General features: G+C 50.2%; 1 protein-coding gene and 1 long non-coding RNA gene across 3 annotated transcripts in view; both read right to left on the reverse strand.

Annotated features, from left to right (window-relative positions):
- NHERF1 (NHERF family PDZ scaffold protein 1) overlaps positions 1 to 21,132 on the reverse strand; it is a 37,007-nt gene that overhangs the window by 6,197 nt on the left and 9,678 nt on the right. For both annotated transcript variants that reach the window (XM_075903714.1, XM_025178096.2), the window contains exons 2-3: positions 7,350 to 7,511; positions 4,354 to 4,507 (exon numbers count right to left, since the gene is read on the reverse strand). In XM_075903714.1, coding sequence (XP_075759829.1) covers positions 4,354 to 4,507; positions 7,350 to 7,511 — 316 coding nt within the window. The remainder of the gene's footprint in view (positions 1 to 4,353; positions 4,508 to 7,349; positions 7,512 to 21,132) is intronic.
- Positions 252 to 4,347, reverse strand: LOC142819104 (uncharacterized). The gene is made up of 2 exons (XR_012896818.1): positions 2,897 to 4,347; positions 252 to 2,863 (listed from the first exon to the last, which is right to left on the reverse strand). It is a non-coding gene; the product is annotated as an uncharacterized LOC142819104 (long non-coding RNA).

Here is a 21,132-nt window from a genome sequence, read left to right on the forward strand (position 1 = left end):
CACTTCCTGAACATTAAAGTACATTTAAACGACAGCCACATTTCCACCACCTTATACTGGAAACCTACCAACTGTTACACTTACCTACATGCTTCTAGCTTCTATTCAAGACACATTTCCCAATCAGGGCGTGGCTATCAACTATTAAGATACAACTGGATTTGCTCCAATCCCAGAGGCAAACACCTACAGGATCTGTCAGAGATCCTTAAAACTTAAATACCCACCCAGGGAAATGGAGGGAAAAAAAAAAAAAAAAAAAAAAAAAAAAAAAAAAGGATTGACAGAGCCAGACGAGTACCCAGGCATCAGCTTCAAGAGAGGCCCAACAAAGACCACCACTGGTCATTACCGAGAGCCCCCAATTTAAACCCCTCTAGCGCATCATCAACAACCTCCAACCTATCCTAGAAAACGACCCCTCGCTCTCACAGGTCTTGGGAGACAGGCCAGTCCTCACCTACAGACAACCCCCAACCTGAAAAATTCTTTCCAGCAACCATGCAGCACACCTCCATCACACTCAACCAGGAATCCACCCCTGCAATAAACGTGAGTGCCAACTCTGTCCACACATTTATACAAGCAACATCACCACAGGACCGAACCACACAAGCCGCCACATCAGAGGTCATACAATTCCAAATCCACATATACTGATGTGATCTATGCACCATCAAGTGCCAGCAGTGCCACTCTGCCATGTATATTGGCCAAACTGAACAGTCTTTATGACAAAGGCTTAATAGACACAAATCAGATATTCAAATACACAGAAATCTGTCAGGGAACATTTTAACTTGCCCAGGCACTCACTCATGGATCTAAAAGTGACTAAAAACCAGCTTGAGAGAGAAGCTGCAGAACTTGGCTTCATTTACAAGTCTGACACCTGTAATCAGGGTTTGAACAAATACCTGACCTGGATAAGCCGTTACATTTCACACCCTAATGACATTTCACACCCTAATGACAGAAAAAGCTAAACACTGGGTACTTCTAGCCCAGTCTATTAGCCTCATTTAGCACAGACACTAACTAACAATTTTTTTCCTACTTTTCCCCTCCCCATACCCTTTATTTCTCTCCTATTTATTTGTACCTCGGACCCCTTACTCCATTCATCTGAAGTGCATTGTGCCCACAAAAGCTCATGATATCAACAAAAAAATGTAGAATCTCTCTAGGGTGCTGCAGAACTGTTCGTTGTTTAAGTTTTCAGTTACAGATGAACACAGCAGCCTCTGAAAAAAAGGGTCACAGGCAGTCAGAGCACATGCCGTTCATTTCAAGGCCTCACTTCTGCTGGAGGGGGAGGAAACGAAACCCCACAAAGGCTCAGCCCATAGGAGCCGGTGAAAGCTTAGGCATAAATGGCAGATACCTCTAAGCTGGAGGTTTCTGGCTGGCTCATTAAACTCTTGTCAACGTCTGCTCTGCAAACTGTTCTCCTTCTGAGCCAAACACTGGATTGCCTGTTGTGGAACTTGACTGCCCCCCCCCCCCCCCCCCCTCCAGCTCTGCTGGCCCAGCTGGCCATTCAGTTCTCTGCTACTAAGCAAGACTTATTCTTCCTCAGAAGCAGCTTTTGGATTTGGAGAATAAATATGCCAGGGGAATGTTTTAAGCTAAACAGAATAGTGGGGGGGGGGGGGGGGGGGGGCGCTGGGAGGATTGAGCCACACTGGACCCAGATCTACAGATTCTGGTGGTGAAGTGCTGGGTTTTCTGCTGCAGATTCTACCGCCCCACCCCCTCACTGCCATATGCACAGGCTCAGAACCAAATCCTGGGTGGAAAAGTTCAGAAGAGGGCAACAAAAATCATTAGGGGTTTGGAATGGCTGCCTTATAAGGAGAGATTAATAAGACTGGGACTTCTGAGCTTAGAAAGAGAAGACTAAAGGGGATACAATAGAGGTCTATAAAATCATGACTGGTGTGGAGAAAGTAAAGAAGGAAAAAAAAGTTATATACTTGTTCCCATAACACAAGAACCAAGGGCCACGGTCACCAAATGAAATTAAACGTTCCAGATTTTTAAAAGCACAAATGGAAGTATTTCTTCACACAACATACAGTCGCACTGTGGGACTCCTTGCCAGAGGATGTTTTGAGTACCAGGATTCAAACAAGGGCTAGATAAATTCATGAAGGATAGGTCCATCAATGCCTGTTAGCCAGGATGGGTAGGAATGCTGTCCCTAGCCTCTGTTTGTCAGAAGCTGGAAATAGGTGACGGGGAGGGATCACTCGATTACCTGTTCTGTTTATTCCCTCTGAGGCACCTGGCATTGGCCACTGTCGGCAGACAGAATACTGGGAGAAGTGGACCTTTGGTCTGACCCAGTATGTCCGTTCTTATCAAAAGAACCTAGTTCTCTGGAAAGCAAGCTCAGATTCTCAGCAAGCATTCCCTACTCTAAATAGCTAGGGTACGTCTAGACTACAGGCTTTTGTCGACAGACGCTCTGTCGACAGATACTGTTGACAAAGCTTCTGTCAACAAAGAGCGTCTAGACTACATCCAGTTCTGTTGACAAAGCAAGCCGCTTTGTCAACATGCGAGTGTAGACGCAAAGGACAGTGTAGATGCACTAACGCCTTCTGTCGACAGAGTTCTGTCAACAAAAGGCGTTATTCCTTGTAGAATGCGGTTTACCGCTGTCAACAGAACTCGGTGGTAGTGTAGACACAGATATAGTTGTGTTGACAAAAGTCCACTTTTGTTGACAAAACCCTGTAGCCTAGACACACCCCTAGAGCCCAGCAAAACCCAGCTCTCCCCTGCAAAAGAAAAACAGTTGCTGGCAGATTGAAGGGTCACAGAATTGCCAAATCTGGGCCTACTCAGGCCATCGGAACTGCTGTGATGTCAGCCCTGCCTGCCTCTCAGCCTGCTCTGCCTCCATTCTAGTTTGGTATCTTAGGGTTCCGAGCTCAAGTCCAGCTATTGGCACAAGAATTCTTTAGGCCAGATAGAAAGATCCCCTGGCACCTGAGCCCATTAACACTCAGCTGCTAGTCGGTTTGATGGTTCACATTAGTCTTGCCAGATGCTGTGGTCCTCTTTGCAGGCCTCCTAGTCTCCAGCTGCCAAGGGGTTCTAGCCAAGACCCTCATTCTAGAAGAGGAGGCATCTTACTGGGATGATTGGGCCTTGGAGATTTTGCCCTTACATCTCCCCCATCAAGGAATTACATTTGATAGTTCCTGGAGCACGACATCCAACAAGTCTGTGGAGGACAGAGTGCTCCACTGAGGTCTCTGGGTAACAGCAGGGCTGGAGCAGCATCAGCTAGGCCGTGTCCAGACTCAGGGGTTTTTTCGGGAAAAGTAGCCTTTTCCCGAAAAAACTTCCCCTGCGTCCAGACTCAAGCCGCGTTCTTTCGAAATTATTTCAAAAGAACGCGGCTTTTCTTTCGATGGCGGTAAACCTCAATTTACGAGGAAGAACGCCTTCTTTAGAAAGTTCCTCTTTCGAAAGAAGGCGTTCTTCAATGTAAAGAGGCAGTCTTCGAAACAGAGCATCCAGACTCGCTGGGTGCTCTCTTTCGAAAAAGCGGATTTCTCTTTCGAAAGATCCGCCTGCAGTCTAGACGCGATCTTTCGAAAGAGGCTCTTTCGAAAGATGCTTTCGAAAGAGCCTCTTTCGAAAGAAGCCTGCAGTCTAGACATAGCCCTAGAGAGGCCTGTCATGGTATTGACCAGGCCTGCCCTCTGATCAAGGAGGGAGAAATTGGGCTCCTCTCATAAACCCTGTAAACTATTTCAGCTGTAAAAGTCCCACAACCCTGGACAGAAGACCACACCATGAGGGAGTAGAGTGACCAAATGCAGGGTAACCAGGCTGACAGCACCAGATAGTTCCCTGCTGGCATGCAATATGCCATTGAAACCAGCAAGGCCTTTGGCTTGGGAGAGAGTTTCCAGCTTTGCATGCGGAAAGGCTCCGATTGGGCTGCATGACACTAGTGCAAGCTACATTGCCTCCCTTCAGGGTTAAGTCTTGGCAACTTTTCTCCTCAGCTTCCCATGAAACCGCAAGGAAGAGGAGCTAGTGAACCAGAGCACATCCTGGAAACTAGTTACATGTGGTGACAGAGGAAAAGGGATCAGGGGGCAAAGGCAGTCAGCACAAACAGCTATGCAGAAATGCTACAGGGGTCACTTCTCACCAGGACAGATCTCTACTCTGTCTCATTTTGGAAGCTCCCCAATTAAAGAAACAGTCCCACAAGCCATATGTCCACAGACCCTCGCTGCCTGGTCTAGCATTTATGGGAGGAAACCCTAGGTAAAAAGCACCCCTCTCCAGCTACCAACACAAGCCCCAACATCACTACTGGGTCACCTGTCAAATGGTCCTCAGAGGGAATGACTTTGCACTTCTTGAAGAACTCATCTGTTAAGTTATCCACCACCAGCAGCTTGGTCTCGTCTCCCCCAGCTTTGATAGCTGTCACCACGTCTGAGTGCTGCTTCCCTTCCATGCACTGTCCATTCACCTGCCAGAAGAGAACCAGGCAGAATCAGAGACCATGAAAGGCAGAGATTTGTACTGAATTACAAGGCTGGCTGTGGGTTAGACAAAAATGCTGATACCAGTCACACGCTGCCTATTAGCCCATTTAGTCGCTATCCAGCTGGTACGGGAACAGGCAGGGATGTACACTGATACTTCCCCCACCCCACCTCCAAGCAACAAACATTCATTCCTACCTGTCAGATTTCTGCTGTCCAGAAGCCTAGAACAGCCAGACCCCTCACCTGAACAGGTCACTTATTCACTCCTCTTGTCATGAGGTGTTTTATCTACTTGGCAACATTCCTCTTTCTGCTCCCAGTGGCCTGTTCTACTCAAATCCCTGTTCTGAGTTGTGGGAACATGACCACAAGATTGTGACCAATTTTCCTATCCGACTGAGAACAGCTTGGATCCCAGACTTAGTAGACAAGTCACCACAAAAATCTTCTGGCCCTATGGGAGGTGGGGAAGCCTTAAGCATTCAGCTGGATTTACAAATGCAGTAAATGAGACAGCCTTTGGCAAAGTCTGCCCAGGAAGAAGTGGGTCTGGAAGAAGAGCTGGCCAAGCCCAAGGCCAAATCTTAGGTTTGGACACAAAGATCAGGACTCTGTAGTCTTGCAAGTCAGTCACATTTCAGACTCTCTCATATAAACATTCTGTCTTAGCCCAACCTAACCAGCGATTGACTTCTGCTCGGCAATTTCTATCTCTGAGCTGCCTCCTCGTTTCTGAATGGGATATTGAATATTTAACTCAGCTGACCCCAGCTGCTTCCTCCACAGCTGTGTTGTGGCTGTAGCTGATGGCAGGAGCAAGCATCCAGACTCTGAGTACAGAGGCTTTTCATAAGTCCCATTCCTCTGCATTTTAACTTCAGGACACTGAAGAATGCCTGTAGTGGAAAAGCAACTGAAGCTAGGTCTGCACTAGACAAGGTTTGCCAACATAGCGATTCCATCAAACCCTCCTTGTGTGGGCACAGCTGACACCAGACAGAGCATTTGCCATTGTAGCTTTTACCAGTTTGATGAACGAAATAACTTCTCCCAGCACAAGCACATTTATACCAGCAGAGCTGCATGTACATCAGGGCTTTTCCCAATATGGAATTGTCACCCCCCCCGCCCCCCTCCCTAAAAAAAACCCTCACAAAAACAAAAACAAACAAAAAACCCACACCTCTAACCAACCCTGTTATTCCAGAAGAAGTTTCTAGTGCAGATCAGGCCTTCGTCATAAGACACTGCAATGTTTAGATGGGAGCCCCAAGGAAGGAAAGGGGAGTCTCTGAACCAAGAGGAAGTGGTCCCCAATACACCCCAAGCCAGCTCATCTAGTCCATTCCTACTGGCCTTGCTTTATATTCAGGAAGCAGAAGCTAGCAGCTGAGCCCACATGCTGCTTCCCAAACCCAAGTGTTGACCCTAAACCCCACATTTCTCTAGTCTACAGCAGAGTGCATACAACAGTGGGGAAACAGGCGAACCCATCATTCACCATCTCAAAGCCCCCCCCCCCCCCAGCAACCCAAACGCTTTGTGCTAGGATAGGACAAAAGGATTTGAACAGCTGGAGACAGCAGCTTTTTAATGGAGTGAACTGATGCTGCCTCCCGGCTGACTCAGTGGCAGCATGTCTAGCCGGGAACATTTAACCTGTGCTCAGAGCAAGCGGCTTGCAGGCCTAGTGCTGATAGGGAAGACGGAAAGGCTAGAGGAATCTGGTAGTGACTGCCATCAATGCACTGGTGGTATTCCAACAGGCTAGTCAGAGGAGTGCTGCACAGACTTTCACCAGGGAATGGCCTGAGGAGGGTGAAGTGGCTTTGAGATCAGGCCAGGATGCCTTTGGAAGGGCTTGGGGGGTGGAGGAAGCAGGGAGCAGCAATTCCAAATGGCCCATCTGGAACCAGGAAGACAACCTGGAGAAGGCTTATTTGCTGGCCTGGCTGGCAGCCAAAGTTCTGCCACCCTCGAGCCCCAGCAGGTCCCCAGAGCAAGCCTGGGGGCAGGGAGGGGGGGGATTAGCCAGGCAGCCAGCAAAACCTCATTAAAGTCAGATTTTCTCTAAGTGATTAGCACAGGACTACATAGCAAAGCTGCCAGGAGTACAGGGCAGGGTATGCACATAGGCTGGGCCACAGACCTGTCTGTGGCAAGAGCATCCAAGGCATTGTGTATGCAGGCTGGGATCCAGCTGCCACAAGGGCTCCCACACCCCAAGCAAAGAAGCCAGGAAAGCTCCCCAGCCCCCTCCCAGCATACTTGTCAGGACCTGAACATGCTCAGTGTAGCATGCCCTAGAAAGCAGGCTGTAAGTCACAGACCGGATCCCCTGAAGAGTCAGCCTCCTACAGACAGGACTGCAGGGACTCCTGTTCCTTTCCTGGCCTTGAACCACAACACCACTGAGGGCAAGGTGGGGAGGGCCCGGCAGTCTGTCTCAGACTCTGGTTGTGTAATAGGACAAATGGGCCAGGGTCAGGACTCAAGTCAGACAAACCACACCGCAGAGGCAGTTTCTAGCTACTCATTGTTTGATGAATAATAGGCAGCAAGCGAAAGGACTGAAAATTTTCCTTAGTTTGTACGGATAGAGGACAAGCTACCCATGTTACTAACTCCAGAGGAAGAGTTCAGCCTCAGTTCAGACAACTACACTGGTGATTGCCACATCCAGGAAAGCAGCATCTTCATGACACTTCCGATCTCCATCCCCATTGTAGCCTTCAGAGGCCCTGCCCCCTTGCGACTTCACCCAATGCTCCCATGTCACACCCCTAGCTCTCTCCCCCCCAGCTGCACTGCCCCTGCACATACCTCAATGATGCGGTCTTGGGGACGCAGCCCCGATGATTCAGCTGGTGAGTCTGGGTCCACGGCCCGGATGAACTGTCCTGGCTTGGTTTTATCACTGTGGAGGTTGAATCCATAACCGTTGGGTCCCTTCTTCATCTGACAGAGACGAGGCCGCAGCTCTTTCTGGAGTGAAAGGACACACGACAGGGGTTGTTAGTAGCCTTTACCCCCCTCTCCTGCATCTCTTCACAGGCCACCAGCCCAAGCTCCGAGACTCAGCCCAGGCCTGAGAATTAGGTCCGGCACCCTTCAGAAAGCAGCACACAAGAGCTCCAGCCTTTGTCTGCTTGCCAGCAGTTAGCTACCTCGTACTAGAAACTGGCCCATGTGTTGCCATCTCCCATGGAGCATCCACAGGGCAATGTGGACACAGAGTTCAAACTCAGACTCCAGCCCAATCCCCCTTCTATCTACACACAAAATACACTGACCCAGGGCTTGGGCCCAAAGTCCCAGGAGCCTATGGGGTTGGGAGGCTGAAGTCGGAGTGAAACTGGGATCCAGGATTGCTTTACAATGCAGACACAGCTCCACTGACTTGCACTCTGGCAGCTCACTGAAAGCCTTCCGCAATCCCATGGGCTGACTGTCCTCTGGCCAGTCCAGTTTTCCCACACTTAGCCCTTGGAGGTGCAAGCAGGGCCATTTTAGAAGGGTGGTAGGAAGTCTGGGATATTGGTGGTTGGACTTGGGCCCATAGAATACAGTGCAGATGCTGGCGTTCCAGGCTAGGACCCAGGGTTCACCAACGCCTAACTTGAAGTTACAAATGAGTGCAGACACTCAAGTCCTAGGTTAACAAAGCCAGGGCCTGCAATTGGAGTTTTATTTAATTTAACCTAGGCATGTAAACATACCCCTAGACCCAGGCGGAGTTAGCTGCATCAGGGAGTGGAGTAATACTTTCTATTAGGGTGCATCAAGTGCTTTGATGACACTAAACACAGGGTGTGTTGTAAGGCACTATCCCTTCCCTGGCTTGCCACACAGAGGCTGGCAACATGCATGTTTCATTACCCGGCTGTTTATCTCCAATCACAGGATTCCATGTTGCTTTAGAAACAGTTGCCACATGAGGGTGGAGGAAGTGACACGCCCTCCTGGCCTCAAAACACAGGCTGCTGCAGGACTGAAGCCAAACAGAGGACAGAACCCAGGGATTCCTGAGAGGACTCAAGCACACCCAGCAGGCGAGGACAGGGCCACCCAAGCGTGTACTCAGGCACTGCTGTTCGAGTGGCCGGACAGGGAGTATACGGCAAGGTCAGGCCACAGTACAAAGCGTTCTGTATCCAGGAGCCTGTGCTTGGAGGGCAGATCCTACCTGTTCACACACGCACCCTCCCATTCCTAACGCCACAAGCCCTTCAGACACTTGCAGAGTATCAGAATGAGCCTTAAAGGGGAACAGACTGATGTGTCAGACTACACACACACAAATACAAGTTGCGCCTCTCTGGAGATGGTGCCATTTCTAGTGACCCCCCCCCCCCCCACCACCACCCACACCTTAAACGCCCCATTGCCCTGAACCTTTCTTCTACCCTCCACCAGACAAGGCAGCTCTGCTGTCACTGCCACTTTATCACCTGATAAGAGCATAAGAATGGCTATACTGGGTCAGGCCAAAGGTCCATCTAGCCCCGTAGCCTGTCTGCCGACAGTGGCCAGCACCAGGTGCCCCACAGGGGGTGGACCGAAGACAATGATCAAGCCATTTGTCTCCTGCCATCCTTCACCAGCCTCTGACAAATAGAGGCCAGGGACACCATTTCTATCCCCTGGCTAATAGCCTTTTATGGACCTAACCTCCATGAAATTATCTAGCTTCTCTTTAAACTCTGTTATAGTCCTAGCCGTCACAGCCTCCTCTGGCAAGGAGTTCCACAGGTTGACTACGCGCTGTATGAAGAACGTTCTTTTATTTGTTTTAAACCCGCTACCCATTAACTTCATTTGGTGTCCTCTAGTTCTATTATGGGAACTAATAAATAACTTTTCTTTATTCACCCTCTCCACACCACTCATGATTTTATATACCTCTATCACATCCCCCCTCAGTCTCCTCTTTTCTAAACTGAAAAGTCCCAGTCGCTTTATTCTCTCTTCATATGGGACCCGTTCCAAACCCCTAATCATTTTAGTTGCCCTTTTCTGAACCCTTTCTAAGGCCAAAATATCTAAAATATCTTTTCTGAGGCAAGAACTCTTTCTTTCTCAGATCCTCTTGGATCAGAGTTCTTGTCCTCCTAACTAGTGCCAGATGTTGAATCCAAGAAGCAGAGCTGCCTTCCATCCTGCTTCTCGCAGCAGGGTGTCTCTGAAGGGCTGAAGCCAAGCTTCCCTGTGACACGCTGAGGGGGCTAACTTGGAAACCTTCCCTCCCCCAGAGGCACAGAGCAGCTGGCCTCACAAGCTTGTCTGGGAATCCTTCATGAGTGCTTGTGTCCATTTCCCTCCTTGTGGGGCCTCCAGCTCAGCCAGGTACAACTTTACCAGGAAACCTATTTAGTTTCCCAGGAGAATGGGGTTTTACCATCTAAAATAACAAGTTTCTGGCTCAATGCCTGACTAGGCAGACTGATTCCTTGGCTCTATTACTAGCTGAGGAGCCATTCTCAGCTTGTCTCTGACAACAGCCAGTTTACAGGCAGATGCTCTGGATAATTCAGTCCACTGGCTTGGGATCCTATGGATTCAAGGCTACTTGATGCCCAAATAGCCATGCCAGCAAGACACCCACTTCATCCCATCCAGCCAGGCATTTGTATCCCATCAAGCAGACCTGGGTAGAGAGCCATCGGGGTCAAAGCTGGATTTAGTTATTGCTAACTCACATGTAGGCCCACAGCCCAAAAGACTCCTGTGACAGAGCCAACCCATCTGCTCGGCACACAAGTCACCATCACCACAGTCCACTCCCAGGTCTTCAGTCTCATCTCCAAAGCCCTCCATGCAATCAGCCCTTGCTCCCTGAGAGACACATCATGTCATCCCCTCCATGGCCACCATCGCCTGCTGTAGCTACCTTCCACCAGAACCGTGGGACTATTGACTGGCCATGGGAGAGCTTGTAAGTGCAGGAGACAGAACTGCCCCAGGATCTGGACCTAGGCCACAGCTCTGCCCCTCCTGGGAAAATCCCAGGACTCACCACCCCTTTCAGAATGAACTGCAAAACCCATTCCCCTGACTTGGATTCCCTTCAGCAAGTTTTTCCTCCACACAAGATTCTCTGCTGCCCAATCAAGCTAGTCTTTCACCTGCTGGGAAGCAAGAGGTTAAAATGATTCCTCTTTTCAATACTCGGGAGATGCTCAGTCCCTCTAGCAGTGGGGCACACAAGTACCTCTGACACTTCCAGCCAGCTCTTGGCTTGCACCCCTCTTGTACCTTCGCCTACCCAGGCAAGTGTCTGAATGGCCTCAAAACACCTGCCAGACATCTTTGAAGAGCTGAAGCAAGCCCACCCCTAGAACTAGATTCCTCTTGTGGCATCAGACCTGCTAGACAGATATCAGCCTCCAGGGTCACCCCAAACTCAGTCTCTCCCCCATCCTCAATTCCTTTCTATTGCATGCCACCGGCTACAACAGAATGTAGTGGCCCAGCCTGATGGGTAAGTGGGTCAGCCACAGCTGTGTTTACTGAACCCAGTGTTCTATTTACAGTAAAGCTCAGAGAGGGACATAGGTGGGGAGAAGGTGAAGGGAAATGGAGTGAACATTAAGCCTCATTCTTTATCCCTCAAACCAGGCAGTCTTGAAACTACCCACCAGCAGTTCAGCAAGGTCAGAACAGTCAGCTTTCCCTAAAGGGTCTCAGATCAGATTAATTACACCTAACACCTAGGTACCATATTACAGGTGGCAAAACAAGGCAGACAGCTTGGGAGTTTCCTAGAGCAACTCAGTGGTAATCTTTGGTTGAACATCCAAGTCTCTGCTCTAACTACTAGGCAACATTTTCAGTGGCTGCCAAATTTTAGAAGCAACCAAGCTATGGTACAGTCAACACCAGGTGTTAAACATTTATCTAGCTCCCAAGTGTTCTCCACCCCACAGCCTTCCTCCACTGCCCTCGGAGATCAAAACCATTCCTGAAGCAGAATTTAGTGAGGAACAGATTCTAGCCACATCTGTGGACACTTGTCCCGAAACGCAGCACAGCAACTGACTGATTTAATGCTTCTTGTAATAAAATCTGAACACAATGTGCTGACCTGGTTACCACCTACTGTGTGCATATATTGGAAGTGCATTCAAACAGCAGCATTGCCACAAAACGCACCCAAGGAGCATGGTATGGGGAGGTAGAACTAGATACAAGTTTCTCAGAAAGATCCACTGTGATGCAGGAACCTCTTGTGTTGACTGACAGAGGGCACAATGGGCAGAGAGTTTTACATGGATTTCCTGAACCGCATTAAAAGTTATTGCCTACCCCTGGTCTAGACAGTACTTAGTCCTGCCTCAGTACAGGAGACAGGACTAGATGCTCTCTCAAGGTCCCTTCCAGTCCTACACTCGAATGGTTACACAAAATAATGGAAACCTGTGATTCTACTTGTCATTGTTTCTCAAAGAGAAGATTCATTTGACCCCCCCCCACCCAGCAATAGTGTGGACATAGCCCAAGAGAGGGAGAATCGTGTGGTCCCACCCCACTAGAAGCACAGGACTGGACATGTGTGGGGATGCCCTCAAAGACCAGAGTGTGTTCAGGGGTGCAGCCCTATAACTAGGGGGGTGAATGTTTAACAGCCTTGCCCTGAAGGGGGAGATTTGCCTTACTGGTTACAGTTAAGCTGCGGGGGCTGAAGCAGCCCCCACCTACCACAGGCAGAGGTGCTCCAGCCCAGCCAGAGCAGTCCGTCTGCGGCAGGAGGAGGGGGACTGCTCCAGCCCTGCTGGGGTGCCCCCCCACATCATTGGTTAACTGGTTAAACATGACATTTAACTGTCCCTTGGCTAGGGATTTGGACCGTGTAAAGCAAACCATGCTCAACGCCCCAGGCTCTCACTTTGAAGCAAGGTGTCTGAGTGTCTGCAAAAGCACTTAGCCTCCCTCTCTCCCAACCATAAGGGCCAATAGGAGCCAACACTGTGGGCTGGCAGCAGCCACACTCTGAACCAGGGAGGGACAGTAAATCCCTGACCCACCCACCTGTCACACTTCCCTCCCTGCGGCACCCAGCCACCAACACCAGCAATTATGATTTGCACTGAAGTTTGTTATTGCAAGCTGCAGGGCTGCCACATGGACTCTGCCCTCTCCACCAGATCAGCTGTTCTTATTGACTCATGAGCTTCCGCAGTTGGCCACTAGCACGCCACCTTGATGGGCAGTGGCCCTGCTTTTCAAGTGCAGTCTCCTGCTCATCTGAGCAGGATCTGGAGGCCAGTTCTCCAGGATCCTAAAGCTCCAAAACCAAATACGCCTCAGAAGGAGTCTAAGCAAAGGGACCTCTTGCTGCTAACGTATCCAGGCTGGGATTCGTGCAAGATTGCTAGAGCAGCACCTCTCTTCCTGCCTTCTCCTGCAGAGAGCTCATTGGGACAGCAGGCAGGGCAGCACACTATGCCACTGCCCTGAAGAAACCACAGAGCAGGGAACCCGGTCCCGCAGGAGGTGGGAAAATGCCATGAGTTGTGCTCAGTTTGCTCTGACTCGTCCTCTGTAAGAAGCCAAGTCTGAGCGAGACGTTGCATGTGCCAGATCTCTGCCCCAGCTTGTTGCTAGCATGAGAGCCGGCTCCGTTCTGTGTGCGCGTGCGCTCTGCTCCCCCCCCTCCATCCTGCTGGCAGAGGCAGCAAGTTACTTCACACGGCTAACTCCGAACAAAGCTGGGAGGCTGGGTTATTCCCTCCACAGGCAGCGCCCAGACTCAGACAAGAGCTGGGAAGTGAGGGGAGAGGAGAGGACTTTGCACAGGAATGGCTGGTGCAGCAGAGTGCCGTGGGCAGTTTATAAATAAGTCATTAATATATTCATTACATTGCAGCCTGTGAATGGCAGGATCCCTCATTAACGCAGGCCCCACAAGCCTGCCCAGCAGGGGGCTGGGGGCTAACCAGGGCCTTTGAAGGCCTTTAAATTCATCACAAGAGTTTGTCAAGGGGGAGGGTGAAAAGATCTTTATGATCCACTACATCTCCCTCCCTGGGCCAGAGAACATATTCCCCAGTGCCAGGTTCACACCAGTCATTCCCCTGCGCTGCTCCCTCCCCAGCAGGAGCTGCACTTTGAAAAGGCCTCCCCATTGGTTTCATTCAGCTTCAGAGGTGAAGGACTTAGAGACTTTTCAATGACAGGAAGGCAACAGAACCTCCCCCCCCCCTCCCCGGGACACTAAACCAAACCAGCTCCTCTAAATGCTGAGCCCATCCCCCCACTGGCCCTGTGCAGTTGTGGCCAAGAACCATTTTGACCCCTTTTTTTAAAGCTCTTTTGTATCAACCGTGCTCTGTGCAAGTCTACTCCCAGGAGAGCACGGCATTTCCTCTGCAGCTTCTAAAGACCAATATAAATTCCATCACCATTTCCATGGGACTCCACTTCCTGTGGGCACACTCAGCCAGGATTCCTGGAAGTGGGCATGTCAGGATGGGTTAATGCAAGATCCAGAGCTCCAGGATAGGGAGGGGCCCACAAATCCAAGGCACCCTAGGTTGGAGCTACCACTGGACAATGCTAAGCTCTGCTGTGGTGATGGGGGAAACAGGAAGTTGCATGGGCAGAGCAGGGCCTGGAGGGCCACTTTTAAAAAGGGATGGGTGTTCACTGGAGTTGGATCTAGGCCTAATTTAGCCCCGATCCATCTTTGTGGGCAGGCTGCATCTAGAGCCAAGTCAGAGGTAGGTTGTACATCACACCTCTCCCAGGCCTTCACTCACACTCCAAAGTCAGTCTGCACACTTTTAGCCAGAGGTTTTACACTGTCCATCTCTCCGGATTTAAGTGCAGGGGCGAGGGTTGGTTTCCACCCACTGTGGATCAGAGATCAACATGAGTTTTCTAGAATCAGAATACCATTTTCATAAGCGCCAAGGTCCCACTGAAAGTCAATAGGACTTAAGCACCAAAAGTTACTTTAATACAGATGGGAGGAGACTGTTCAACACCCATACTACAAAGTAGGAGAGGCCTCTTTGAAGGAGATGCCACACTCCTCACTCCCCGCCAGGCTTCCGTCCCAGGGAAACAGAAAAACCGGACATGTGAAATGTCCAGTATTTCCTTTTTTTTTTTTTTTTTTTAAACTGGATGGAGCCCGCAAATACTGTACTGTCTGGGTGAAAACCAGACACCCAGCGACCCTAATCCCTGAGCATGCCTCATTGGCTATTGTCACAGAAGTAACAGACACCTTAATATCAAGGTGTCCTTCACGATGGAGGAGTGTGAAGTTTTACCTTGCCAGTGCCAGCAGTCACAAATAAGCTTTTAATCCAGGGGGAGGTTTCTGGTTTTCCAGAATGCAGGACAGAGGCCTGGAATGAGTGGTCCAAGAGACACACTAATGTTTAAAGCTACAGATGATGGGGTATCTTCTCTTATAGATTTTCTCTGCCTCTAGTCCCATGCTTCAGCATTCCCAGTGCAAAAACCTAGCTCCTATGAATCACCACCTCCACGGTAGCCATGTTTTCACTGGTCTCGTCATAGCCCATAGCCTAAATACCTTCTTGGAGAAGCACCATCCACACAACTCATTAGTCTGTGGAACTTTCAATCTGACTAGTATCCTATGGAAGTGAGGCGGTTGGATTCATTATATGGATAATGGCAATATTCAGTTAAGATTTTCTTCCACTCCAAGAATTTGGAAAGTGGCCACGGGCCACACTTTTCTGATATTAATGAAGAAGTACTGAGTAGGGTTAGGAGGAGATGCAGAGTACTGATTGGGTTAGGAGGAGATGCAGAGGGTAGGGTTAGGAGGAGATGCAGAGTACTGATTGGGTTAGGAGGAGATGCAGAGGGTTTGGGTTGACCTAAATAGAAGGGGCTTGTGACCTGCAGCAGGGAGTTGCAGTGTGTGCCTGTAACTGCGACCAGACAAATTCGAACCTGGGCCCTCCGGCGGTTACTGTAGGAGCCTCTACCACTTGAGCCTAAAAGCCAGCTGGCTCTCAGCCTAGGCTGTAGAGGTCTTTTGTGCTTATCTGTTGCTGTGGTCTAAGTGCCGCTGCATGGGACAGTGAACCACACTAGTTTTGTGGGTTACATGAGGAAGTAGGGTGCCAGAGGCAGGCTCTGGCTAGGAGGTGCTCACCCTAGGCAGCTCCCGATCAACAGCCCAGTGAGACTCTCAAGCAGTCTCTCTGCCTGCCAGGCACCCTCATACTGATCAAAGCATGTGCAATGTGGGGAAAAGGACTCCAGAAGCTGATGTTTCTGGCCAATGGGAGCTGCAAGGAATGTGCTGGCAGTGGGGGGAGTGTGCTGAGTGTCTCCCCCTCCCCCCATTGCATGCACTGCACAGAGATGCACACGCTGGCCCCAGCAGCTGGCCACTGAGTGGCATTTGGGGCACAGCCGGCAGGGAGCCTGCCTAAGGGTCCTGTGGGGCCATGGGACAATGGCAGCCTAGAGGATCGTGGCAGGCCGGATCTGAATGTTTGGCAGGCCATGTTTTGCTCGCTCCTACCCTACTATAAACCCACATGCTGCACGGCACAAGCCACTCAGTAATGGGACTGGGGAGGAGCCATCCCCTATGAGCAGCTCATTCTACCACCACTCATTGTGAATTTTTAATTCCTTCCTCGGAGGAAGGATGGGCCACTTAGGACACTTGCTGGAGACTTGGGTGGAGCAGGAAACAGATCAGGTCTCCCCAGACTCCCTGTTGTAACCTTGGACAACTCCCCTAAGACCAGACTAACAAGAATTTAGGGACTGAGTCCCACAGTGATGAGTTAGACACCTAAGCACCTTTAAAAAAAAAAGTCCCTTCAGTTCTGTAAACTGAAGATACTTCCCAACATCACAAGGCACAGGTGGTGCTCAGACATGTACTGCAATACAGGCTATGCAAGTACTTAAGATTAGACATTTCTGAAGCACCTCGCACAGGCTGCTGTCAGAGATGGGATGCCGGATCAGTCTGATCCGGTCTGGCACTGCCTACGTGCCCGTCTCCTCTGAGGACAGTTGAGGTTATTTTTAAGCTGCTACGAAGACTAAGTTTCCTTTTCTCTTAAGTTCTAGTACATGTTGACTTGCCATTAAAATGCTGGATAAGGAAGCTGTTGGCTCTTTTGCCTAAGGAACTATCGACTAAAGGTCACCCTCCCAACAGGGTCTTCTGTCCACCTTTGACAACCCTGACTGTGAGATATTAACAGTCCCAGCTCCCAAACCCTGAATTCCAGTAACTATCAATGCAAAGCAAGCTGTCACATACAAGTCCCCTTTCGTCATACCAGTCAGCCAGCTAGACTGCATGCCGTCCATGTTTTTCCGGTTCTGTGTTGCATACTAAGGAGTGTGTTGCAGCTCTTCCCGCAATAAAAAATATAAATCTCAATACTGAGTAGGTGCAAAGTGACCTTTGTCAGGCTGAAACTAGGGATGTTAAGTTGCAAGTAACTGACTAATCGAATAGTTGATGCATTTTGCAGACTAATCGATAGAGCGCCTCTGCCTTTACGTGTAGCAACAGCCCTATCTGAAGCATGCACATTTGCACTGCATTTGACAAACAGCAGGGTAATACAGGCAGTGTTCAGGGTGACCATTCTAATATGGGGAATTTTCTTCTCTAGAGCACCACAGCTACCATCAACATGGCACTGCATCCTAGAGGCCTCTGAGATGCTCCCTACTCCCACCATCCTGCTAGGCACTGATCATGCTAGTCTCTGCCCCCACAATAGCTGAGGCTATGTCTCCACTGTGGAGTTATTTCAGGATACCTCTGGTATCCCAAAATAGCTATTCTACATCTTAAGAGCAAGCCCGTTATATTTTAATATAATGGGCTTCCTATTCCAACATCCCTGTAAGCCTCCTTGCATGAGGGATAAGGGCCTTTTGAAATAGTGCCTTATTTCAAAATAAGAAGGAAATAAGCTACGCAACTGGTGTAGTGCAAATTGTGTAGCTTATTTCAAGGTAAGGGTGCTGTGTAGATACATCCTGAGAGTCCAACAAGGCTGATTTTCCTCAACCTTTGGGTTGCATTCAAGCTCAGTTGTGTGCCTGGAGCTTATGGTACCAAAATGCACTCTAGAGCCAAAGCCTCCTGGACTAACCACATCTATGTCTGCACCCACATACTGTGTAAGGCAGGGCTACTCAGCATGCATCCCATGGCCTGTTTGCAGTCCGCAGTGTAGATTGGGTTTATGCGAGGCTCAACATGTGGCCCAAGGGTTGGATCCTTTGAACATGGCCTCCACTGTGAACACGCTCCACAATGGCGAGGCATCTCCCAGGTGGGGTGAGCATTGAAAGGGGCAAGCGGATGGGCTGGCTGGAACAGACAGGTACAGGGTGTTGGCCTTTCTAGCTGGGACATTGTGGGAAGTGCTGGCTGCTTAGTGTTGTGGGCAAAACCTGAAAGGTGCTGACTGGCTCACACTGGCTATGTTTGGGTCTGGTGCTGTGGCTGGGCAGCCCTGCTTCCATCCTGCATGGAGCGACAGATCCTGCATGGAGATGTCAGCCCTGCTGGGAATCCAGGACGGGGCTCCCAGGCAACTGCCATTTTTTGCCTCTCCTGTCCGGCCTGATTCACCCAGTTCCCTGCCTGCCGCAGGCTGGAGCACTCTGGCTTGGAAACTTTTTCTGAGTAAAATCACTCCAAGAAATGCAGAACCTGAAGCTTCACGCTAAACACCCAAAACACTGGTATACAATTCTCTTTTTAATAAGAAGCAACAAAGAGATGCTTGTTGGATGAACACAGGGGTTTTCAATCCTGTTCGGGAGATGGAATTTGCATGTATATGCAGCTACACTTAAGTTGCAGCCCTCAGCATGTGCTGAGAGTATCATTGTGGCCCCCAGGGCTTCCAAAGTTGAGTAGCCCAGGTGTAAGGAAACAGAGAAGGTCTGTGAGGCAATGTCTTTACTGAACCAACTTCTGCTGGCGAGAGATCTCTATGTACATAGGCACTGACTCCATGGGTGCTCTCAGGCTGGTGCTTCTGTGGGAACAGAAACCGTGGGTACTCACTGGCAGCCCTGTAGACCAGATCCTCTCCTCCCTGCCTGCTGAAATCAGCAGTTCACTGGCATGCAGGAGGTGGGGGGAAGGAGGGGAGGAGAAGGGGAGAGAAGCAGGGACAGGAAGAGGTGGGGCAGAAGAGGGCAGGAATGAGGCAGAATAGCAGTTGAGACTTGCCAGGAATGAGAGAAATTCTCACCTCTGTCTGGATAGCTCAAAAGCTTGCTATCCTCACCCGCAGAAACCGGTCCAGTAAAAGATGCTACTTTTACCCACCTCGTCTCCAGTGTCCTGAGACCCACAACACTGAAAGAAACGCTTTGGACACAGACTATGCCTACAGCGCTGTCAAGACCCCCTCAAGAGCAAGATGCTCTAGCTTCTTGCCCTGAACACAAATCTCACTACAGTGCCATGCAGTGAGTGGCACATACCATGACAAAGAACAAACAAGCAGAACAAGTTCCTTCAACAATAAGGCTTGTTCTTCCCCGCGCCAAGAAGAGTCAGGCTCTTCCCTCCTGTCTCAGATTCCTTCTCCTTGTCTGAGGCTCAGGGCTTCATTGTGGTTAAGCAATAAATTCCAGCAAAGAGAAGGGGCAGCAGCAAGAACCCGGGCACGACTCCAGCATTCATCCCCTGGGCTGGTGCTCATGCCCTCAGGAGTTCTAGTCCACAGGCAAGAAGAGACTCAACCCCCAGAAAGAGACTTGCCTACTGCTAAGCCTGACCTTCCTGTTGACAGCAGGGCTGCTGAACCCCCCCCCCCACACACACACCCCTGAGAAACCAGCACAGGCTCTTCCTTCCAGAGCATGTCAAACCATCCGCGAGTGACACCTGCATGCAAGGCCAAGCTAAATGCCCCACCTCCTTTCTTGCTGCAGAACAGGCATCCCTGTGAGCCCAGCATCACAGAATCCAGGTGGCATCTCAGGAGGAAGGGACTCTCAGTGGAGGCCTGAAGTGAAGTAACAGGCTGGCTCCAGTCTTCCAGGGTTGAGGCCTGGGGCCCAGCCAACCAGAACAACTAAGACCCCGCACCTGCATATGCTTCAGGTGATTTCCTTATGAAGAGGGGCAGGAGGCTGCTGTAAAGCAGGAGGGGGGGGGGAGGGAAGAAGAGAGGGAGGACCTAAAGATCAGGAGAGTTGCCCCAGCAACCAGGGCTGGGAGTTGTTTGCTGAAGCAGGAAAGCCCTGGGCCACCAGGGGACTTTCAGTTGGGCACCGTCTCAAAGACGGAGGAAAGACCAAGTTAATAAACCAGACCTTGGTTAGCTATTAGGGTAGCTATGACTGGCATTGTAAAAGCCCCTTGGAATTTGAGGAACCAGAAAAGGAAGCTGGGGCATGGCGCAGCTTGCAGAGCTGCCCTGAGGCCACTGGGAGGGGGCACCTAAAGGGAGGCTACTTATTTCCAGCAAGAACCCGCCCCCTTAACTACACTGTATGCCTGTGCCCACATTTAACCCATTGCCTAATACTTATGACCAGAGAATTAGCAGCCACATTGTAAGTACCAAGCCCATGTTCCACACCCAAGCCACAGACTGGCAGGGGTAGGCCCCAGAATGCTTTCTGCTATTAGTTTGAGGGGGAGGGGGTCTTTCCTGCACTGAGACAGGGCTAGCTGAAGTTTCTACCAAAAGCTGGCTGATCACAGTTCTTGGGTCTTCGCTTGACAGCGGTTTAACCCAAATGTTCTTCAGGAGGTTCTGTTGCCACCTTGGTTAGGGCCTTATGAACAGCAGAGGGCAGATGGGGGCTTGACCCACCCCACTGGAGATGCAAATGGTCTTTGCGCAACATGCAGTTCTAGCACTAGAACGGACTTCAGATGCTCCTCCTGGTCTGCTGTAGGACTCAGGAGAAATTCTCAGTGTTCCAGGGGGATATTTTAGCTTCACCATTTTCTCCTGCTTCTGGTGTCAAACCTCAGCTGGAAAGTCAGCAGCAAGTCACCCTCATGTTAGGTATTGCCTCCCACCCCATATTGCACTCATGAGACACTCTATGCCATTATCTAGAGGACCGGACACGATACAAAGCCGACTGCAGTTTAGCACTAGCTTGAGAGATGAAGATCCCAGGAAACTGGCTGTCCAAGCTGGCGATGTTACCATTAGTCTGCACTCGGACCGCTGCCATGATAGGGTGGCTACAGCCGGTGACAGGTCCGGATGCAGAATTAGCAGCTGCCGTTTGCTCAGAAGGGGCATGTGGTTTTCAGACACCCACATATTGCCACAGTGCGTTACAGGAAATGCAAGCCTAGTGAACAGAAAGTCGCGTCTCAGTTATGCCTCAAGTAGCTGCTCTGAAGGCTGCAGCAGAGGCAGGACTGGGGAAGGTACATTCTCCCTGATCCTGCGCATAAATAGCAAGGCCCAATTTGGGCTCAGTTTAGTCATTCTGCAATGAGAATCCCTTCCCCTTCTCACCCTGCCAGTTTTCTTCTTCGCTTTGCTGAGCCAGCGGAACGCCCGTTGAACAACGTTATCATTATGCGAATAATCTTCTGTTCCCTTGAGAAACGAGGTGGCAAAAGCGGAAATGCTGGTCC

This window comes from Pelodiscus sinensis, chromosome 20 (assembly GCF_049634645.1).
Source record: "Pelodiscus sinensis isolate JC-2024 chromosome 20, ASM4963464v1, whole genome shotgun sequence".
In the NCBI taxonomy this organism is placed as follows: domain Eukaryota; kingdom Metazoa; phylum Chordata; order Testudines; family Trionychidae; genus Pelodiscus; species Pelodiscus sinensis.